This window comes from Conger conger, chromosome 8 (assembly GCF_963514075.1).
Source record: "Conger conger chromosome 8, fConCon1.1, whole genome shotgun sequence".
Taxonomy (NCBI): Eukaryota; Metazoa; Chordata; class Actinopteri; order Anguilliformes; family Congridae; genus Conger; species Conger conger.
Window position 1 is genome coordinate 1,940,556 of NC_083767.1, and position 23,606 is coordinate 1,964,161.

Here is a 23,606-nt window from a genome sequence, read left to right on the forward strand (position 1 = left end):
AATATTATGTTCATCTGCAAAAAGCATATTGTTTGTTGTTCAGCCAAGCCGATGTGTTTATTGATTTCACTTATATTAGGTATATTGCCAGGACGTGCAAAGACAACAGTCTCTGATTTTAGTCAGGATTGTTTTAACACGTTTCCCTGCACGCGCGCTTTCTGCAGTGGTGGCTTTGGTTCGCTAAACCAAGAGTGTGTCTGCGTTAATCTGTGCCATTCGCTAAACTAAGAGGGTGTCTGCGTGAATCTGTGCCATTCGCTAAACTAAGAGGGTGTCTGCGTGAATCTGTGCCATTCCCTAAACTAAGAGTGTGTCTGCGTGAATCTGTGCCATTCCCTAAATTAAGAGGGTGTCTGCGTGAATCTGTGCCATTCCCTAAACTAAGAGTGTGTCTGCGTGAATCTGTGCCATTCGCTAAACTAAGAGGGTGTCTGCGTGAATCTGTGCCATTCGCTAAACTAAGAGGGTGTCTGCGTGAATCTGTGCGCGCGCCCGCGTACTGTATATACTGTAGTTCTGCACGCGCGTGTCTGTACCCGCATGTAGAAATCCTGTTTGTTTTTCTAAATCCCCATGTGTGCAATATGCCAAAGTGTGAGCAATTGTTTAATTCTTTGCCCTGCTTTTCTTGGCACTGGCTGGGGGCGGTGTGTGCTCGCAGAGTTTAGTCTACTGGGGCAGTGTAGCAAGGCTGCTCGGCTACTCGGCTGTGTGTTTGCGGAGCGAGCAGGTTGTGTGCAGAGAGGGGGGGTGGACTCAGCGCCAGGAGACTGTGAGTTCTGCAGCTTCCCAGGGTGCTATGAGTTCAGGGGGAGGAGAGAGAGAGGGGGAGGGGGGGTGATTTATCTCGACTACAACACCAGGCCCCTCTGAGAAGACATGTGCAGGTACTTACCGAGGTCAAAGTTCACTGTGTCGCGTTCTCACAGCACTGGAGCAGAACTCATACCACAGATTGTATCAGCAAATCAGGATCTCCGTGGTCCTCACACAGGTCCTGAGATGTTCTCTTTTAATATTCGAGGCGGGGGCTGGGTGGGTGTGTCCTGGGCAGGTGGTGGCCTATCCCACAATGCCCTCTTTTCATTCCCAACCAGACCAGCGCCTCAGTCCCGCCTCATTCCTGCCAGTATTCCAGCTCTGTTACACGGTCACGCTCCACAGGCCGCCAGGCACAAGGTGTCCACCATTTTGAAAGCACCCTGACCCTTCCACCCTGACCCTTCCACTTGCTCTGTCCTCCACTCCTCTGTGTTTAATGACCAGCCTGTGGGAATGACGTCTTCAGCTCCGTAGTGTAGGACTGTCAATGGTAACTATTTTTATCGATTTTAAAATGTAATTTGAGTGTGATTGTGCCCCTTTGTTTGTATCTTTGCTGGCATGGCTGTGTGCCCTGCAGTGTCTGACTCAGTCTGAAGAGGGGGGTGTTTGGACCAGACATGGAGGTTTTCTGTGGGTTCTGCCTGAACAAAAACATCAGTGCCACTCTGAGAGGGAAACACAGATTCCAAACACACACACTAGATACTCCACTCTCAACACTGAGAATTAAGATTAATTAAGGGGCATAGCCACTGCTCATTCTGTGTTCTTTACAGTTACTGTTTATAGACTCTGTGAGGACTGGAGGATCTGAGCTGAGTATCTGGTGAGAGAGATACTGACATCACACAGTCATCAGCAGAGATGCTGACATCACAGTCAGTCATCAGGAGTATAGCACCTCTCTTTACAGACTTATTTACACCTGGGACCCCAGGTGAGTGGAACCTCTGGCCAATCACAGACAGGATCAGTCAGTTACCTGTCGGGGAGAAGGGAAACCCAGCCCAGGAGGAGTGATATACTGCCGTCAGCTGGGTCTGGAGTCTGGACAGCGATGATGTCACGTGTAAGAATGTGCTAGTGGAATCAACCCTCCAGGACAGATTCCCTCATTTCTCTCTAACCCTGTGCAGAGCGTGGAGGTCTGCTGCTTCAGAGCAGGGATTCTGCCCAAAGAGGGCCTCTGTCCCGGGGCAGAGGGCTGACGCGCCTCAGCAGGCACCCCAGGCCTGGGAGCCACGGCCATCACTCTTATTCTCCGCATCACACCGCCGTCTCCCTGCTCTCTCACGCATGTCTTCAGTGTGTCAAGTGTAATAGCTTACCGTTGATATGTGGCATGTGATTGGTTACTCCCTGGCCCAATGAGAGAGGGATCTGGCAGTTTGAGATATGTGGTCGTAGACGGTTTCCTTTTCCGTTCAAATAAAACCAACCCCAGCTCTTAATCTAGTGTTGAATTCTTGCAATTGCACGCATTTTTATTATTTTTATCTGTCATTTTTCTTCTTGGTGGTTCATGGCAGGGCAAGTAGGAGTGGGTGGGGGTGGGGGGGGGGAGTGCTGAGCTAGTTTAGGAGCTGCTCCTGCTGGCCTGTGGGGCTACACCAACCTGGTCCCAGCCTGTCTTATCTCTGTGCAATCAGAACGTGTTTCTGAATAAAGCTGTGGAGCTCTGATTGCAGGCTCTGATTGTGGCACCCTGTCGTCTGCTCTTGGTAAACGTCTGGATTGAAAGATTAGCTCTTCAAGCAGGGATGAGGAATTCTGGATCAGGCAGACTTTGCGTCAGAGGGCCTTCACCTGTCACAGAGCACTGTGTAGGTAACTCCAACCATGCTTATGGTGATTGGTGGATAATTGTTATCCACAGGGAGCCAGGAGGTATGTCCAATGGTATCCTGGCAGGGCAAGGTGGTGTTGGTGGTGTTGTCGTCGTGGTTAGTAATGGACCCCATGATTGGTGGAACTCTTGTATTTTCTATCAGTAAGATGTCACAGCTGGATGGGCCCAGTGTTATTGCATTATTGGCATTTGGCAGACGCTCTTATCCAGAGCGACGTACAGTAGATGAGACTAAGCAGGAGACAATTTTTTGTCCCCTGGAGCAATGCAGGGTTAAGGGCCTTGCTCAAGGGCACAACGGCTGTGCGGGTCTCATTGTGGCTACACAGGGGATCAAACCACCAACCTTGAGGGTCCCAGTCATTTACCTTACCCATTACACTACAGGCCGCCCTTATTACGGCTGTGTGCCTGGAAATTAGTGTGATGATGCTGGGTGGACAGTAGGGGGCAGTGCAGAGGGAGATAGGATGCACTAGGCTATAGGGAACCTTATATTTTGGGGTGAAAAACATGAAATGAGTTTAAACTAAAGATCCCTGCGAAAGAGAAAGAGTGTTGTCACAGGGTGATTGAGTCACTTCTGACTCTGATTCTCCTTTGGGGCTGATAGGTGCTCTGTATGCTCAACTTATCATCAGTATCTTTAAACCATCAACTATTAAAGAAGTGTGACATACATTATTGGATTATTTTACCTGACTGAGGTTCTTTAGAAGAAACACATGCAGATTGTCCCTGTCTGGCCCTTTGATCAGTGTGTCTGGCTGATGATTCACTAGCCTGCTGTTTACAGGATTTTAATCGATACCTGTACGTACCTGTGAACACAGAGCGTGTTGTACAGGGCTGCTCATTCACCAGGGACCAGGATTGAATACAGCAGACAAGCCCATCTGAGGAGTCAGGGGCTTAAATTAGGATTTCATGAGCAGGTAAATCTGTCCATGAAATCTGTTTAGTCACACGAGAGGCATCATTTATCGTCTCCAATTTCCATCTATTTTTGACTAGTCCAATAAACGTGTCAATATGTCAAAAATGATTTACTGCACACGCATGGTTGAAGGACTTAAATGAGAGAAGAGGCCCGTACCATTCAGGGATGTATTCAGAAACAGAACACATTTCTGTCAGAGCATGTACATACAGGGTACGCACAAGATAGATTACAATACAAAAAATTACCAAACGACTTACGTATTTATAGTTCAGCACTGAATATCTCAAGTCAAGGACCAACCTAGAACTACTTTATATTTGTGCACAAACTTGATGTCAACTGTGCAAAATACATTCCACATGAGCTTTCCCAAAACTGCACCCAGATGTCCTCAAGTGTCTCTCCAAATACAAAACATCTGCATGTAATTTTGTCAGGGAACAAATAGGAAATTCAACAGGGTCTGTGGTCTACAGATAGGTAAGGAGCTGGTGTCAGTGTGTGTGTCTGCCTCAATGGGAGTGGCCTAGCAGACCTCATGCTGACATCCTTCTTTAAGATCCCAAACTTTGCAACAGGCCTGGCTTTAACTTTTTGGTTAGAATTGGAAGTCAGCATCCTGCACAAGTCCTGCACCTTGGTCTGGCGTTCTACTTTTCATCACTGGTCTTTTTGGAATGTTGGCTGTCTTCAGGTCTGTTTGCTGACTTCTGACGTGATCTTAATAAACGTTGATATAATTGCAGATAGGATTGAATATATAATATAAAGCTCTAATGATGTTTTATAGAGTAGCCTGCCATTTAGCCGGCAGCCGGCGCTTGGGGAACACTCTATCATATTTAAAGTGGAACTTTATTCCTAATTTTTATTTTGTCACCCCAAAAGGAGTTATGTTCATCAGCTGAAAATCTTATACAGATACATACAGTCTGGATAGATGTGTGTGTGTTTCTGCAGTGATAATAGATGTGTGTTTCTGCACTGATTTAGCTGTTTGATAGATGTATGTGTTATTGCCATGATAATAGATGTGTGTGTTTCTGTAGTAATAATAGATGTGTGTGTTTCTGCAGTGGTGCTAGATGTGTGTGTGTGTGTGTGTTTCTGTAGTGATAATAGATGTGTGTGTTTCTGCAGTGATTTAGCTATCTGATAGATGTGTTTGCATTTATACAGTGATGATAGATGTATGTGTGTTTCTATAGTGATTTAGCTGTTGTTAGATGTATGTGTGTTATTGCTGTGATAATAGATGTGTGTGTTTCTGCAGTGGTGCTAGATGTGTGTGTGTGTTTCTGTAGTGATAATAGATGTGTGTTTCTGCAGTGATTTAGCTATCTGATAGATGTGTTTGCATTTATACAGTGATGATAGATGTATGTGTGTTTCTATAGTGATTTAGCTGTTGATAGATGTATGTGTGTTATTGCTGTGATAATAGATGTGTGTGTTTCTGCAGTGGTGCTAGATGTGTGTGTGTGTTTCTGTAGTGATAATAGATATGTGTTTCTGCACTGATTTAGCTATCTGATAGATGTGTTTGCATTTACACAGTGATGATAGATGTATGTGTGTTTCTATAGTGATTTAGCTGTTGATAGTTGTATGTGTTATTGCCGTGATAATAGATGTGTGTGTTTCTGTAGTAATAATAGATGTGTGTGTTTCTGCAGTGGTGCTAGATGTGTGTGTGTGTGTTTCTGTCGTGATAATAGATGTGTGTTTTTCTGTAGTGGTGCTAGATATGTGTGTGTTTTTGTAGTGATAATAGATGTGTGTGTTTCTGTAGTAAGAATAGATGTGTGTGATTCTGCAGTGGTGATAGATGTGTGTGTGTGTGTGTGTGATTCTGCAGTGGTGATAGATGTGTGTGTGTGTGTGTGATTCTGCAGTGGTGATAGATGTGTGTGTCTCCTGTAGCGATGGAGCCGGTGTCGGTGGAGGACTGCTGTAAGGACGGGAGAGAGCGGGGGCAGCAGAGACGGGACTGCACAGCCCTGCCCCTCATTTCAGAATCCCCCACCTGCAGGTAAGAATGGCCCTCTCTCTCTCTCTTTGTCTCTATCCTTCTCTCTCTGTCTCTCTCTCATACTCTCTCCCTCTCTCTCTGTCTCTCCCTCTCACACTCTCTCTCTCTGTCTCTCTCTCCCTCTCTCTCTCTGTCTCTCTCTGTCTCTGTCTCTCTCTTACTCTCTCTCTGTCTCTCTCTCTCTCTCACACTCTCTCTCTCTCCCTCTCTCTCCCTCTCTCTCCCTCTCTCTCTGTCTCTCTCTCTCTCTCTCGCTCTCTCTCTCTCTCTCTCTCTGTCTCTCTCTCTCTCCCTCTCTCTCTCTCTGTCTCTCTCTGTCTCTCTCTCACATTATTGGCATTTGGCAGACACTCTTATCTATCACACTCTCTCTCCCTCATTCACTCGCTCACTGGGCAGTCTGCCACTGGTCTCTCAGAGGTTTCTTGGAGTGGAGCTTCTCAAATGATAAATCCTTGAAATATCATATTTATGTTGATTTGGAGGGGCCAGTAGGGGGCAGTATTCCCTCTGGGCCAAATATCAGTCAAGTGCCTATTCATAGTGATGTGGATCCTGTGTTTTAGCAGGTGTGGTCTTTTGGGTCAGATGTTAAATCCAAGTCTGTGGTCCACTGGGGACATTAAACATCCCATGGTGCTTTGGCCAGCATGCCTCCAGCCCGGCTGTTGACCCCTGACTGTGTTATCGGTGATAGAAGATCAGCAAGTCCGGACCCAGGCAGCTAGATCGCAGAGTTTGATAATGGAGGCTGTAGTGCTGTTTCTCTCATTAAAAGTGATTAGAGGAGGCTGTAGTGTGGTTCCTGATTACAGGGTCTTTCTCCCTGCAGTTGTGACTCCAGAAGTGTGTTTTTCATCTGCAGCAGGTTCAGCAGCGGCGGTAATGACAGATCACAGTGGTGGTAATGACAGATCACAGTGGTGGTAATGACAGATCACAGTGGTGGTAATGACAGATCACAGTGGTGGTAATAGCAGAGGAAGCGCTGCCTGCCAGTGACAGGATTATTTCAGAAAAGAAAGATAGGCGAGGAGAGAAAAAAAGAATAGGATAGCACAGGAGCAGCGCTGTATTAACCCTGGTAATCTCTGGTCTCTGATAGGATAGCGCAGGAGCAGCGCTGTATTAACCCTGGTAATCTCTGGTCTCTGATAGGATAGCGCAGGAGCAGCGCTGTATTAACCCTGGTAATCACTGGTCTCTGATAGGATAGCGCAGGAGCAGCGCTGTATTAACCCTGGTAATCTCTGGTCTCTGATAGGATAGCGCAGGAGCAGCGCTGTATTAACCCTGGTAATCTCTGGTCTCTGATAGGATAGCGCAGGAGCAGCGCTGTATTAACCCTGGTAATCTCTGGTCTCTGATAGGATAGCGCAGGAGCAGCGCTGTATTAACCCTGGTAATCTCTGGTCTCTGATAGGATAGCGCAGGAGCAGCACTGTATTAACCCTGGTAATCTCTGGTCTCTGATAGGATAGCGCAGGAGCAGCGCTGTATTAACCCTGGTAATCTCTGGTCTCTGATAGGATAGCGCAGGAGCAGCGCTGTATTAACCCTGGTAATCTCTGGTCTCTGATAGGATAGCGCAGGAGCAGCGCTGTATTAACCCTGGTAATCTCTGGTCTCTGATAGGATAGCGCAGGAGCAGTGCTGCGCTGCGGTTCTGGAGGACTCTGCCTGCATGACGGGCATAAACACGGCCAAGGACCAGGGCGCCTGCGAGGGCCTGCTCTCCAACAGCCCCTGTGAGACCAGAACCGCCAAGGTGAGATACACGGTCCTTACACGGTCATGGTGAGATACACGGTCCTTACACGGTCATGGTGAGATGGACTTCTTATGTGGTCAAGATGGACCTTATTTGAGACGGGTGCGTGGGGGTTGGACCCAAAATGCACGACTCAGAAACAATAGTAATATAAAGACCCCTCAGGGCTTTATTCGGGACGAATCCCAGGAGAGTAGTCAACACAAGCAAAGTCCATACACGTAGATCCAGCCAAACAAAAAGTAAACAAACAAAAAGCACGGTGCCGAGGGAAGAGGCAAACTCGTAGTCGGTAGACGTGCAGGGAGGTCCGGTAGCAGGAGAGCTGTCAGCGGGGCAGATGAACAGACGGACGGCAGGCAGAGGCGTAGTCGTGGACGAAGCGGGAGTCGAAACCATGAAACAATCAGCGAAGCAAAAGTACAAAAACGGTAGGCAAGGACGAAGTCAAAAAACAAACGATGGTCACAAAACAGAAATCAATAAACAATGGTCGGTAAACAGGCGTGGATCGTAACGTGTAATCAAACAGTAAATAATGCTCAAGAGTTGCGTGGTAAACAGAGGCAGACAATTTCGCAGTGAACAGTTGCGCGACTGGGCTATAAATGCAGGTGTAGACAGGTGTAGACAATTAGTTAGAGCGTAGCAAGGAAATGGAAAACAGGTGCGATGGATGACAAGTTTAACAAGGAGATTAGTAATCGTTAGTAATAAACCTATCCTGCCCTAGCATTAGTAAATTAGTAAATGACATGCACGAGAAACGTAAGGTAACATGAACACATGATTAGTCTTGTTAGTTTCTACCCAATCCTGATCTAGCGTTAGTAGTTTTAGTAAATAGACAAATAGAAACATTAGGGGAGTGAAGGACAGAACGAGAGAGAGAGAGAGAGAGAGAGAAAAGGCGGAACGCAAGGTTTGCGGAAAAACATGTAAAAGTGTATGCATAACAACGACCAGTTAACGTAACAATAAACATGCATCGAAACATAACACAAAGCGAAACTAAGACGATAATCACTCAACATAACCAGGTAATAAAATCGTACGATAACATAACTAGACATGACAAGAAAATAAATCGTAACGAGACATAACTAAACATGACAAGAAAATAAATCGTAACGAAACATAACTAAACAACATGACGAACCTAGACAACATAATACATGATAAGACACTACGTGACTAAGACAACATGAATAAACATAAATCAACATAAAACATGGTGAGACAGACCTGAAACGTGACAGGACCCCCCCCTTAACGACCGACTCCTGGCGGTCCTTGGAATTTATCAGGGTGGTCACGATGGAAGTCTCTGATGAGTGATTTGTCCAGAATGAGACTGGGAGCTCCTCAGGGCCATAGCCCTCCCAGTCAACCAAGTATTGCACCCCACGGCCCCTCTTACGAATGTTCAAGAGTTTCTTAACAGTGAATGCGGGGTGGTTGTCAATAATGCGGGGGGGAGGTGGTGGGGGATCCGGGGGACATATGGGGTGAGAGGATACAGGCTTAATACATGAGACATGGAATGTGGGGTGAATCTTAAGGGAAGCAGGGAGTGACAATCTTACAGAGGAAGGATTGATGATTTTGTGGATTTTAAAGGGACCAATAAAGTGGGGTTGCAGTTTGTGGGAAGTGGCTTGGAGGGGAATGTCCTTAGTGGACAGCCAGACGGAGTCACCTGGTTTGTAGGCCGGAGCTGGAGTGCGGTGGCGATCAGCAAAACGCCGATTACGGTCTGCCGTGCTTAGCAGCGCGGCCTTGGCATCCCTCCAAACCTTGGCGCACCGTTTCATGTGGATGGCGAGGGAGGGAACAGCGATCTCGGCTTCTTGGTCAGGGAACAGTGGAGGTTGGTAGCCCAGGGAGACCTCAAATGGAGATTTCCCAGTGGCGGCGCAGGGTAAGGTGTTGTGTGCGTACTCAACCCAGGTGAGCATCTTGCTCCATGAAGACGGATTCTGGGCAGAGACACAACGTAGCGCGGCTCCCAAATCCTGGTTGGCCCTCTCGGTCTGCCCATTGGATTGAGGGTGGTAGCCGGATGAGAGGCTGGCTGTGGCACCGAGGGCCAGGCAGAAAGCTTTCCATACTTGAGAAATGAATTGTGGACCCCGGTCAGATACAATGTCTGAGGGAATTCCATGGATGCGGAACACTTCCTTGATAAGTACGTCCGCAGTCTCTTGGGCAGTGGGTAACCCTGGCAGGGGAATGAAGTGGGCCGCCTTACTGAATCGGTCCACCACCGTGAGGATGGTGGTGTTACCTTCGGAAGGGGGAAGTCCGGTAACGAAGTCCACCCCGATGTGGCTCCAGGGTCGGCTGGGCACAGGCAGGGGTTGGAGTAGACCAGCGGGGGCTTGGTGGGAGGCCTTGCTTCTGGCACAGGTGGTACATGCCTTGATGAAGCGCCTGGTGTCAGGGATCATGGAGCTCCACCAGAATCTCCTCTTCAGCACCGCCAAGGTGCGGGTAAAGCCGGGATGGCAGGAAAGGAGGGATGAATGGGCCCATTGCAGCACCTGTGTCCGAGCGGCTGAGGGAACGTATAGGCGTAATCCGGGGTTGGACCTGGGATCGGGATCCTCCCGTAGAGCCCTCTGGATCACCGCCTCGATCTTCCATGTGACAGATCCGATAATGCAGGAGGCAGGAAGGATGTTCTCGGGAACCTCACGCTCAGAACAGGTGTTAAATTGACGGGACAGGGCGTCGGGCTTAACGTTCTTCGAACCCGGGCGGTAGGTCAGAGAAAAGTTGAACCTCCCGAAGAACAGCGCCCATCTAGCCTGTCGGGAGTTCAGCCTCTTGGCTGTCTGGAGGTATGCCAGGTTCTTGTGGTCGGTCCAAACGATGAACGGCTTCTCGGCCCCCTCCAGCCAATGTCTCCACTCCTCCAGCGCCAGTTTGACTGCCAGCAGCTCTCGGTTTCCAACGTCATAGTTCCTCTCAGCCGGGGACAGCTTCTTAGAGAAGAAGGCGCAGGGGTGTAGTCGGTTGTCCGCGGCCGCCACCTGAGAGAGCACTGCTCCCACCCCTGTGTCGGAGGCATCCGTCTCGACCACAAACTGGCGGGTAGGGTCGGGATGTACCAGGATGGGAGCGGAAGAGAACAGTCTCTTGACCTTGGTGAAAGCCGTCTCAGCTTCGGGGCTCCACCGGAATGGCACCGCAGGGGACGTGAGCTTGGTTAGGGGGGAGACCACTTGACTATAGGAACGGATGAACCTTCGGTAGAAATTGGCGAATCCCAAGAAGCGCTGGAGTTGCTTGCGTGAGGTGGGTGTGGGCCAGTCGGTGACCGCCAGAATCTTCTTGGGATCCGCCCTGATCTGTCCCTTCTCAAGGATAAACCCAAGGAACTCAACTGTGTCGGAGTGGAAGACGCACTTCTCCGCCTTGACAAATAATTTGTTCTCTAGAAGTCTCTGTAGAACTTGTCTGACGTGGTTTTCATGATCCTTGGCATTAGTGGAGTAGATCAAGATGTCATCCAGGTAGACGAACACATGGCGGCCCAACAAGTCCCGAAGAACATCATTCACCAGAGCCTGGAACACAGCAGGAGCATTGGTGAGGCCGAATGGCATGACCAGGTATTCAAAGTGTCCGAGAGAGGTGTTGAAGGCGGTCTTCCATTCATCGCCCTCACGGATCCGGACCAGGTGGTAAGCGTTGCGAAGATCCAACTTGGTGAAGATGGTGGCCTCGTGAAGTGGGTGGAACGCGGAGTCCATCAGGGGCAGAGGATACTTGTTCCTCACCGTGATGTTGTTCAGCTCCCTGTAGTCGATGCACGGGCGTAGAGAGCCATCCTTCTTCTGAATGAAGAAGAATCCCGCACCGACGGGAGAGGAAGATGGGCGAATTAGTCCATTAGCCAGGCAGTCACAGATGTATTTCTCCATAGCCTCCCTTTCTGGTCTGGAGACGTTGTATAGGCGACTAGAGGGGAGTGACGAACCGGGAAGGAGCTCGATGGCGCAGTCGTAGGGTCGATGGGGCGGCAGTGACTGAGCTTGAGTCTTGGAGAACACCGTGGCCAGGTCATGGTAAGGTGTGGGAACCCTTTCCAGGGAGGGCCTGGGAGTCTGTGGTGGGGCTAGTGCTCCCTCTGCTGGTGGTGGGGCGGAACGCAAGCAGGACAGATGACATTTAGAATCCCAGGCTTGAACTTGATTAGAACTCCAGTTGATCGTGGGGTTGTGTTTCTGGAGCCAGGGTAATCCCAAGATGAGTTGGTCATTGGGGGACTGGATGACGCGGAACTGGATCATCTCCCGATGGTTCCCAGAAATGATCAGTTGTACGGGAATAGTGATGTGCGTCATGCGGCAGAAAGTCCTTCCATCCAGCGACCGCGCATTCTCAGGGTGGGGTAGAGGGAGGGTGGGAATGTTCAGTTCAGACACCAGAACTTCGTCGATGAGGTTGGCGTCCGCTCCGGAATCCACCAATGCGTTAACCCGGGTTGTTCCGTCGGGAAGAATCAGCAGGGTGGTGAGCGTGGGACGATGGTTGTCTCTGTCAGAACCCTCATGCCTGTCGACTGCTCTCACCTCTACTGGTCGCCTGGTCCTGAAGGAGCACCGAGTCTGGGTGTGACCCGGCCTCCCACAGTAGAAGCACGAGCCGGTGGTTCTGCGGCGTGCTCGTTCCTCAGTGGAGATCCTGGTACCGGCCCGGGACAGGTCCATGGGTTCGGGTCCCTCCGACTGCTGCTCCTCTTGTCGAGGATCTGGCCCCTGCCTGGGGTACGGGTTGCCGGGAGGGATCGGTTTCTCCGACCAGCGTTGTCTGGCACGGTTGTCCAGGCGGATTGTGGTGCGCACGAGTTGGTCAAGCTGGGTGATGGGGTCCAGTCGCGCCAACTCGTCCTGGAGAGTCTCACTCAGGCTGGCCAGGAAGAGATTCGCCAACGCCGCGTCGTTCCAACTAGTGGCCGCCGCGAGGGTGCGGAAGTCGATGGAGTGGTCTGCCGCGGTCTTCCGTCCCTGGCGCAGAGCAATCAGTCTCTGGGATGGCTCCTGGTCGCTGGATGCATGTTGGAAAACCTTCCGAATCTCCTCGACGAAGGCCGGGTAACGAGGAGGAGATGAACCCCCGGTCCACACCGCAGTAGCCCAGTCCAATGCCCTCCCCTTCAGCAGTCCCATCACATAGCCTATCCGACGGTCGTCGCTGTTGTAGGTCTGGGGCTGTTGCCTGAATACGAAGTCACATTGGAGTAGGAAAGCCTTGCACCTCTCAGGTTCTCCACCGAACCTCTCCGGGGGGGGTTGTTGGGGCTCCCGGAATTGCCAGGTTTCCATGGGGTTGAATGCTGGGGATGCGGGTGGGTGGGTAGGCTCCTCCCGTGGTTGTAGCAGGACCACGACAGCAAGCTTCTTCATCTCCGCACACAGTTCACGAATCTCCAGGTGAAGCTCGGAGATTCCTTGTGAATGCTGCTGGACGATGGCTCCTTGTTCCTGGAGGGCGTGGAACATGGCAGTAGAGTCAGCAGGGTCCATTGTGGCGAAATTGTTCTGAGACGGGTGCGTGGGGGTTGGACCCAAAATGCACGACTCAGAAACAATAGTAATATAAAGACCCCTCAGGGCTTTATTCGGGACGAATCCCAGGAGAGTAGTCAACACAAGCAAAGTCCATACACGTAGATCCAGCCAAACAAAAAGTAAACAAACAAAAAGCACGGTGCCGAGGGAAGAGGCAAACTCGTAGTCGGTAGACGTGCAGGGAGGTCCGGTAGCAGGAGAGCTGTCAGCGGGGCAGATGAACAGACGGACGGCAGGCAGAGGCGTAGTCGTGGACGAAGCGGGAGTCGAAACCATGAAACAATCAGCGAAGCAAAAGTACAAAAACGGTAGGCAAGGACGAAGTCAAAAAACAAACGATGGTCACAAAACAGAAATCAATAAACAATGGTCGGTAAACAGGCGTGGATCGTAACGTGTAATCAAACAGTAAATAATGCTCAAGAGTTGCGTGGTAAACAGAGGCAGACAATTTCGCAGTGAACAGTTGCGCGACTGGGCTATAAATGCAGGTGTAGACAGGTGTAGACAATTAGTTAGAGCGTAGCAAGGAAATGGAAAACAGGTGCGATGGATGACAAGTTTAACAAGGAGATTAGTAATCGTTAGTAATAAACCTATCCTGCCCTAGCATTAGTAAATTAGTAAATGACATGCACGAGAAACGTAAGGTAACATGAACACATGATTAGTCTTGTTAGTTTCTACCCAATCCTGATCTAGCGTTAGTAGTTTTAGTAAATAGACAAATAGAAACATTAGGGGAGTGAAGGACAGAACGAGAGAGAGAGAGAGAGAGAGAGAAAAGGCGGAACGCAAGGTTTGCGGAAAAACATGTAAAAGTGTATGCATAACAACGACCAGTTAACGTAACAATAAACATGCATCGAAACATAACACAAAGCGAAACTAAGACGATAATCACTCAACATAACCAGGTAATAAAATCGTACGATAACATAACTAGACATGACAAGAAAATAAATCGTAACGAGACATAACTAAACATGACAAGAAAATAAATCGTAACGAAACATAACTAAACAACATGACGAACCTAGACAACATAATACATGATAAGACACTACGTGACTAAGACAACATGAATAAACATAAATCAACATAAAACATGGTGAGACAGACCTGAAACGTGACATTATTGTTATTAAGGTGATTGCAGTAGTTTTGCAGTCAAGGTGACCACAGTGTTATGACGTTATTAAGAGCTAAAGGTGAACACAGAGTTTGGTCAGAGTGTAGTGAAACGGTTAAGGGGCTCTGTGCTTCACAGGCAAACAGTGGAAAGACAGTAAATACAATCATTGTGCCTGATATCCTGGGGTGCTGGACTGTCTGAACTGTCTGAAGTCCGCAGCCAGGAAGCACAGATGGAGTGCATTTGGGAAAGGGATGTGATACAGCTGTTGGTTGTTTACTCTGAAATGTACAGGAGATGCTGCTCTGTGGCTCTGAAGTTGTCTTACCCTGCAGACACCCCCCTCTCTCTGCAGAGCTGCTGTGACTGCTGCCTGCTGGGGAAAGCTGCCCAGGCGCAGGGTCTGGGCTGTGATGTTGGCCTGACTGTGGGGTTCCAGTGTGGCCTGGTGCTTCGGGCCTGCTGTGTGGATGGCTCCCCAGAGGCAGAGACCCCAAATTCCACAAATACCACTACTATAGGTAACACACCCCAATACCACTACTGCTATAGGTAACACACCCCCAATACCACTACTGCTATAGGTAACACACCCCAATATCAGCACTGCGACAGGTAACACACCCCCAATACCACTACTGCTATAGGTAACACACCCCAATATCAGCACTGCGACAGGTAACACACCCCAATATCACTACTGCTATAGGTAACACACCCCCAATACCACTACTGCTATAGGTAACACACCCCAATATCACTACTGCTATAGGTAACACACCCCAATATCACTACTGCTATAGGTAACACACACACAATATCAGCACTGCGACAGGTAACACACCCACACACATACACACACATACACACACACACACAATATCACTACTGCTATAAGTAACACACCCCAACATCACTACTGCTATAGGTAACACACCCCAATACCACTACTGCTATAGGTAACACACCCCAATATCACTACTGCTATAGGTAACACACCCCAATATCAGTACTGCGATAGGTAACACACACACATACACACACACACACTCACACAATATCACTACTGCTATAAGTAACACACCCCAACATCACTACTGCTATAGGTAACACACCCCAATATCACTACTGCTTTAGGTAACACACCCCAATATCACTACTGCTATAGGTAACACACCCACACACACACACATACACACACACACACACACACACACACAATATCACTACTGCTATAAGTAACACACCCCAATATCACTACTGCTTTAGGTAACACACCCCCCAATATTATATAGCGCCTTTATCCAAAGCACTGAACAATTGATGCTTCTCATTCACCCATTCATACACACACTTACACACCAACGGCGATTGGCTGCCATGCAAGGCACCGACCAGCTCGTCAGGAGCATTTGGGGGTTAGGTGTGTTGCTCAGGGACACTTCGACACAGCCCGGGTGGGGGATCAAACCGGCAACCCTCCGACTGCCAGAAGACTGCTCTTACTGCCTGAGCCATGTCGCCCCCTATATCACTACTGCTATAGGTAACACCGCCCAATATCACTACTGCTATAGGTAACACACCCCAACATCACTACTGCTATAGGTAACACACCCCAACATCACTACTGCTATAGGTAACACACCCCAACATCACGACTGCTATAGGTAACACACCCCAATATCACTACTGCTATAGGTAACACACCCCAATATCACTACTGCTATAGGTAACACACACACACACACACACTATCACTACTGCTATAGGTAACACACACCCCAATACCACTACTGCTATAAGTAACACACCCCCAATACCACTACTGCTATAGGTAACACACACACACTATCACTACTGCTATAGGTAACACACACCCCAATACCACTACTGCTATAGGTAACACACCCCCAATAACACATACGCACACACACCCAATATCACTACTGCTGTAGGTAACACACCCCAATATCACTACTGCTATAGGTAACACACCCCAATATCACTACTGCTATAGGTAACACACCCCAATATCACTACTGCTATAGGTAACACACCCCAATATCACTACTGCTATAGGTAACACACCCCCCAATATCACTACTGCTATAGGTAACACACCCCCAATACCACTCCTGCTATAGGTAACACACCCAAATATCACTACTGCTATAGGTACCTCACACAAATATCACTACTGCTGTAGGTAACACACCCCCCCCCCCCCCCCCACACACACACACACACACAAAATCACAACTGCTATAAGTAACACCCCAACATCACTACTGCTATAGGTAACACACACGCACACACACCCAATATCACTACTGCTATAGGTAACACACCCCAATATCACTACTGCTATAGGTAACACACCCCAATATCACTACTGCTTTAGGTAACACACCCCAATATCACTGCTGTTATAGATAACACACCTCTCAATATCACGACTGCTATAGGTAACACACCCCAACATCACTACTGCTATAGGTAACACACACCCCAATACCACTACTGCTATAGGTAACACACACACACACACACACTATCACGACTGCTATAGGTAACACACACCCCAATACCACTACTGCTATAGGTAACACACACACTATCACGACTGCTATAGGTAACACACCCCAACATCACTACTGCTATAGGTAACACACACCCCAATACCACTACTGCTATAGGTAACACACACACACACACTATCACTACTGCTATAGGTAACACACACACACACACACACAATATCACTACTGCTATAGGTAACACACACACACACACACACACACTCACACACACACACCAAATACCACTACTGCTATAGGTAACACACACACACACACTATCACTACTGCTATAGGTAATACACACACACACACACACACACACACACCAAATACCACTACTGCTATAGGTAACACACACACATACCCAATACCACTACTGCTATAGGTAACACACACACCCACACACACACACACACACACACACACACAATATCACTACTGCTATAGGTAACACACACACACACACACCCACACACCCAATATCACTACTGCTATAGGTAACACACACACCCACACACACACACACACACACCCAATTCCACTACTGCTATAGGTAACACACACACACACCAATACCACTACTGCTATAGGTAACACACACACCCACACACACACAAATGAAACCCCCCTACTTCTATAGGTAACACACACACACACACGCACAAATATTATTTGATAGAAATGCCCCCTTCAAGTTGGGAACTTTCTCTTCTTCTCTGGCCTTGTAAGTTAATTCAAGGCCCTTTGTCACTGCCCCCTGGTGGTTATAATGCGTTATGAGCAGTTTGAATCAATTCATAATAAAGTAAGCCTGTTAGTATTTGCAGTAAGTAATGTTTAAAGAAACTGCATAGCTGAGAGCAACCTGTAACAGATATGTATTGGTGTAATTACCACACCTAATTCTGCAGAAGTTAGTTTTTATAAGATCATAGCGACAGAATAGCCTGATCATGCTGCTTCAATATTTGTATTTTTCTACGGTAATCAAAGTTATAATTAAGACAGATTTCAGCATTAGCCTATGAGCCATTATATGTAAATATAAGCTATTACTAAGGGTGATATATTCAGATGAGTTTGAATGAATATTAGTGCAGATTAATGGTGGATGGAGATATGCAGGAGGGTTATTCAGAGATCCAGATCTTTGTGATCCTGAGAAGGGTGTTATGAACATATTTTTAACAAAAAACATAATTACTCTGTTTTATTCACAGTCTCAGCCAAACAGAGCTTGACCCTGAACGCCGGGGATGACCCTCTCCTGCCTGACCAATGCAAAGGTCAATGACCCACACAGACTGCTCACTTCGATGTCATACACATGCCCGCTGTGATGTCATACACATGCCCACTGTGATGTCATACACATGTCTGCTGTGATGTCATACACATGCCCACTGTGATGTCATACACATGTCTGCTGTGATGTCATACACATGCCCACTGTGATGTCATACACATGTCCGCTTTGATGTCATACACATCTCTGCTGTGATGTCATACACATGTCTGCTGTGATGTAATACACATGTCCGCTGTGATGTCATGCAAATGTCTTCTGTGTTTGCTCACTCATTTGACTGTGTATGCTGTAATTGGCTGCTTATTTGATTGTGTGTGGTTGGCAGGAGCTGGAAAGTGTGAGCAGAGGTGTACAGGTAACGGCACCTGCAGCTGTTTTGATGGGTACAAACTGAGACCCAACCAGAGGAGCTGTGAAGGTGAGTGCGCTCGTTAATGCTCGTTAGGGTGAGTGCACTCGTTAGAGGTTGTTAGAGCTTGTTAGAGGTCCTGTGTGGTTAAGTTGGAGCAGAGTAGGCAGGGTGTTAGCGGGTAGTAAGGGGTGTTAGGGGGGTTGTAAGTGTGTTGGGGGTTGTAAGGCGTGTTGGGGGGGTTGTAAGGCGTGTTGGGGGGGTTGTAAGGTGTGTTGGGGGGTTGTAAGGCGTGTTGGGGGGTGTAAGGCGCAGGGTGTTGGGGGTTGTAAGGAGCAGGGTGTTGGGGGGTGTAAGGCGCAGGGTGTTGGGGGGTGTAAGGCGTGTTGGGGGGTTGTAAGGCGTGTTGGGGGGGTTGTAACGCGTGTTGGGGGGGTTGTAAGGTGTGTTGGGGGGTTGTAAGGTGTGTTGAGTCGTTGTAAGGTGTGTTCGGGGGTTGTAAGGTGTGTTGGGGGGTTGTAAGGCGTGTTGGGGGTTGTAAGGTGTGTTGGGTCGTTGTAAGGCGTGTTGGGGGGTTGTAAGGTGTGTTGGGGGGTTGTAAGGCGTGTTGGGGGGGTTGTAAGGTGTGTTGGGGGTTGTAAGGCGTGTTGGGGGGGTTGTAAGGTGTGTTGGGGGGTTGTAAGGTGTGTTGAGTCGTTGTAAGGTGTGTTCAGGGGTTGTAAGGTGTGTTGGGGGGTTGTAAGGTGTGTTGGGGGTTGTAAGGTGTGTTGGGTCGTTGTAAGGCGTGTTGGGGGGTTGTAAGGTGTGTTGGGGGGTTGTAAGGCGTGTTGGGGGGTTGTAAGGTGCAGGGTGTTGGGACTGACCCCTCTCCTCCTGCCCTTCTCTCAGACGTTAACGAGTGTCTGCTGGGCTCCCATCACTGCCGGGTCGGAGAGCGCTGCATCAACACCCTGGGCTCATATCGCTGCCAGCGAGAGGTCAGCTGCGGGACAGGCTACGAGCTCACCGACACAAATAACTGCAAAGGTCAGAGGCCATCATTACACAGGGAACTGCATCCCTCTGTGGGGGAGTATTTCTGTCACAGAAGCTGTAGAACGCAGGCTGACTGAACATGTGTTTTATTTAGTCTTTATGTAAACTGCTTTTACTGCTGAAATATAATATCTCTTTCACAAGAGAGAGCTGGCCCTGAATTCAGAAAGAGTCAGATGTATAGTGGCAGGTATAATGAGTTTGGCCAGTCCAAGCTGAACCGTGCTCTCCTGTGCTGGCCAGACATCGATGAGTGTGAGACTGGAACCCACAACTGCGTGGCGGAGTTTGAGTGCCAGAACACGCTGGGCTCGTTCCGCTGCCGGCCACGGGGGAAGTGTGGGGAAGGATTCATCCAGGACGCGCTGGGCAGCTGCATCGGTGAGACTCACTCTCTCTGTCTCACTCTGTCCCACTCTGTCCCACTCTGTCTCACTCTGTCTAACTCTGTCTCACTCTGTCTCACTCTGTATAACTCTGTCCCACTCTGTCTCACTCACTCTGTCCCACTCTCTCTGTCTAACTCTGTCTCACTCTGTCCCACTCTGTCTCACTCACTCTGTCTCACTCACTCTGTCTCACTCTGTCCCACTCACTCTGTCTCGCTCTGTCTCACTCTGTCCCACTCTGTCCCACTCTGTCTCACTCTGTCTCACTCTGTCTCACTCACTCTGTCTCGCTCTGTCCCACTCTGTCTCACTCACTCTGTCTCACTCTGTCTCAATCTGTCTCACTCACTCTGTCTCACTCTGTCCCACTCTGTCTCACTCACTCTGTCTCACTCTGTCTGTCTCACTCTGTCTCACTCTGTCCCACTCTGTCTCACTCTGTCTCACTCACTCTGTCTCACTCTGTCTGTCTCACTCTGTCCCACTCTGTCCCACTCTGTCCCACTCACTATGTCTCACTCTGTCTCACTCTACTCACTCTGTCTCACTCTGTCTCACTCTGTCTCACTCTGTCTCACTCAGTCTCACTCACTATGTCTCGCTCTGTCCCACTCTGTCTCACTCACTCTGTCTCACTCTGTCTCAATCTGTCTCACTCACTCTGTCTCACTCTGTCCCACTCTGTCTCACTCACTCTGTCTCGCTCTGTCCCACTCTGTCTCACTCACTCTGTCTCACTCTGTCCCACTCTCTCTGTCTAACTCTGTCTCACTCTGTCCCACTCTGTCTCACTCACTCTGTCTCGCTCTGTCCCACTCTGTCTCAATCTGTCTCACTCACTCTGTCTCACTCTGTCCCACTCTGTCTCACTCACTCTGTCTCACTCTGTCTGTCTCACTCTGTCTCACTCTGTCTCACTCACTCTGTCCCACTCTGTCTCACTCTGTCTCACTCACTCTGTCTCACTCTGTCTGTCTCACTCTGTCCCACTCTGTCCCACTCTGTCTCACTCTGTCTCACTCACTATGTCTCACTCTGTCTCACTCTGTCTCACTCTACTCTCTGTCTCACTCTGTCTCACTCTGTCCCACTCTGTCTCACTCACTCTGTCTCACTCTGTCTCACTCTACTCTCTGTCTCACTCTGTCTCACTCTGTCTCACTCTGTCTCACTCTGTCTCACTCTACTCACTCTGTCTCGCTGTCTCACTCTGTCTCACTCTACTCTCTGTCTCACTCTACTCACTCTGTCTCACTCTGTATCACTCTGTCTCACTCACTATGTCTCACTATGTCTCACTCTACTCTCTGTCTCACTCTACTCACTCTACCCACTCTGTCTCACTCTACTCACTCTGTCTCACTCTGCTCTCTGTCTCACTCACTATGTCTCACTATGTCTCACTATGTCTCACTCTACTCTCTGTCTCGCTCTACTCACTCTACCCACTCTGTCTCACTCTGTCTCACTCTGCTCGCTCTGTCTCACTCTGTCTCTGTCTCACTCTGTATGGGTGTCTCTGTCCTACCTCTCTTCTCTGTTTCTCTCTTTCTTTTGTTCATCTGTGTCTCACTCTGTCCCACTCTGTCCCACTCTGTCTCACTCTGTCTAACTCTGTCTCACTCTGTCTCACTCTGTATAACTCTGTCCCACTCTGTCTCACTCACTCTGTCCCACTCTCTCTGTCTAACTCTGTCTCACTCTGTCCCACTCTGTCTCACTCACTCTGTCTCACTCACTCTGTCTCACTCTGTCCCACTCACTCTGTCTCGCTCTGTCTCACTCTGTCCCACTCTGTCCCACTCTGTCTCACTCTGTCTCACTCTGTCTCACTCACTCTGTCTCGCTCTGTCCCACTCTGTCTCACTCACTCTGTCTCACTCTGTCTCAATCTGTCTCACTCACTCTGTCTCACTCTGTCCCACTCTGTCTCACTCACTCTGTCTCACTCTGTCTGTCTCACTCTGTCTCACTCTGTCTCACTCACTCTGTCCCACTCTGTCTCACTCTGTCTCACTCACTCTGTCTCACTCTGTCTGTCTCACTCTGTCCCACTCTGTCCCACTCTGTCCCACTCACTATGTCTCACTCTGTCTCACTCTACTCACTCTGTCTCACTCTGTCTCACTCTGTCTCACTCAGTCTCACTCACTATGTCTCGCTCTGTCCCACTCTGTCTCACTCACTCTGTCTCACTCTGTCTCAATCTGTCTCACTCACTCTGTCTCACTCTGTCCCACTCTGTCTCACTCACTCTGTCTCGCTCTGTCCCACTCTGTCTCACTCACTCTGTCTCACTCTGTCCCACTCTCTCTGTCTAACTCTGTCTCACTCTGTCCCACTCTGTCTCACTCACTCTGTCTCGCTCTGTCCCACTCTGTCTCAATCTGTCTCACTCACTCTGTCTCACTCTGTCCCACTCTGTCTCACTCACTCTGTCTCACTCTGTCTGTCTCACTCTGTCTCACTCTGTCTCACTCACTCTGTCCCACTCTGTCTCACTCTGTCTCACTCACTCTGTCTCACTCTGTCTGTCTCACTCTGTCCCACTCTGTCCCACTCTGTCTCACTCTGTCTCACTCACTATGTCTCACTCTGTCTCACTCTGTCTCACTCTACTCTCTGTCTCACTCTGTCTCACTCTGTCCCACTCTGTCTCACTCACTCTGTCTCACTCTGTCTCACTCTACTCTCTGTCTCACTCTGTCTCACTCTGTCTCACTCTGTCTCACTCTACTCACTCTGTCTCGCTGTCTCACTCTGTCTCACTCTACTCTCTGTCTCACTCTACTCACTCTGTCTCACTCTGTATCACTCTGTCTCACTCACTATGTCTCACTATGTCTCACTCTACTCTCTGTCTCACTCTACTCACTCTACCCACTCTGTCTCACTCTACTCACTCTGTCTCACTCTGCTCTCTGTCTCACTCACTATGTCTCACTATGTCTCACTATGTCTCACTCTACTCTCTGTCTCGCTCTACTCACTCTACCCACTCTGTCTCACTCTGTCTCACTCTGCTCGCTCTGTCTCACTCTGTCTCTGTCTCACTCTGTATGGGTGTCTCTGTCCTACCTCTCTTCTCTGTTTCTCTCTTTCTTTTGTTCATCTGTGTCCTGTCTCATTCCCTCGTTCTCTTCTCTCCTGTCTCAGACATAAACGAGTGTGTGAGCGAGATGGGTCCATGTGCATCTGGGCAGGTGTGTGTGAACACTGTGGGCTCATACACCTGCCAGCGGAACACCGTCAACTGTGGCCGCGGCTACCACCTGAGCGAGGAAGCCATGCGCTGCGTGGGTATGACCTCTGACCTCTCGGGGGGTTTCATATTTATCTTTGGGTTTTTATCTTGAGTGTTCAACCATCAGTGCGCAATAGATAGAAGAATAAATACATTCAGAAAATGCTGTTGATACAGCTCCTGTGGAATGCCTGAGGAAGTAATGAACATGTGTAACCCGGCATATGAACCCCACCCCCCCAGACGTGAACGAGTGCGCCCTGGGGCCCGTCTCGCCCTGCGAGGGACACTCCTGCGTTAACATGGTGGGGACTTTCCGCTGTGACTGCAAGCCTGGGTTCAACTTCAACAGCCTAACGCGCTCCTGTGAAGGTGAGCTAGGATCCTCACACACTGATGCTCTGATGCTCATTTCAGTATTTCAACTTTGAACTTGAGTTTGGGGCAAAGATGACACAGGGCCCAAATTATGACTTATTACATTACATTACATTATTGGCATTTGGCAGACGCTCTTATCCAGAGCGACGTACAACAAAGTGCATACCCATAACCAGGGAT

The 23,606-nt window shown here is 49.0% G+C and overlaps 1 protein-coding gene across 2 annotated transcripts in view; it reads left to right on the forward strand.

The window, feature by feature from the left end:
• fbln1 (fibulin 1) overlaps nucleotides 1–23,606 on the forward strand; it is a 35,756-nt gene that overhangs the window by 364 nt on the left and 11,786 nt on the right. For both annotated transcript variants that reach the window (XM_061252016.1, XM_061252017.1), the window contains exons 2-10: nucleotides 5,544–5,652; nucleotides 7,288–7,420; nucleotides 14,493–14,658; nucleotides 17,940–18,005; nucleotides 18,354–18,446; nucleotides 19,266–19,403; nucleotides 19,656–19,793; nucleotides 22,958–23,101; nucleotides 23,289–23,417. In XM_061252016.1, the coding sequence (XP_061108000.1) occupies nucleotides 5,544–5,652; nucleotides 7,288–7,420; nucleotides 14,493–14,658; nucleotides 17,940–18,005; nucleotides 18,354–18,446; nucleotides 19,266–19,403; nucleotides 19,656–19,793; nucleotides 22,958–23,101; nucleotides 23,289–23,417 (1,116 nt within the window). The remainder of the gene's footprint in view (nucleotides 1–5,543; nucleotides 5,653–7,287; nucleotides 7,421–14,492; nucleotides 14,659–17,939; nucleotides 18,006–18,353; nucleotides 18,447–19,265; nucleotides 19,404–19,655; nucleotides 19,794–22,957; nucleotides 23,102–23,288; nucleotides 23,418–23,606) is intronic.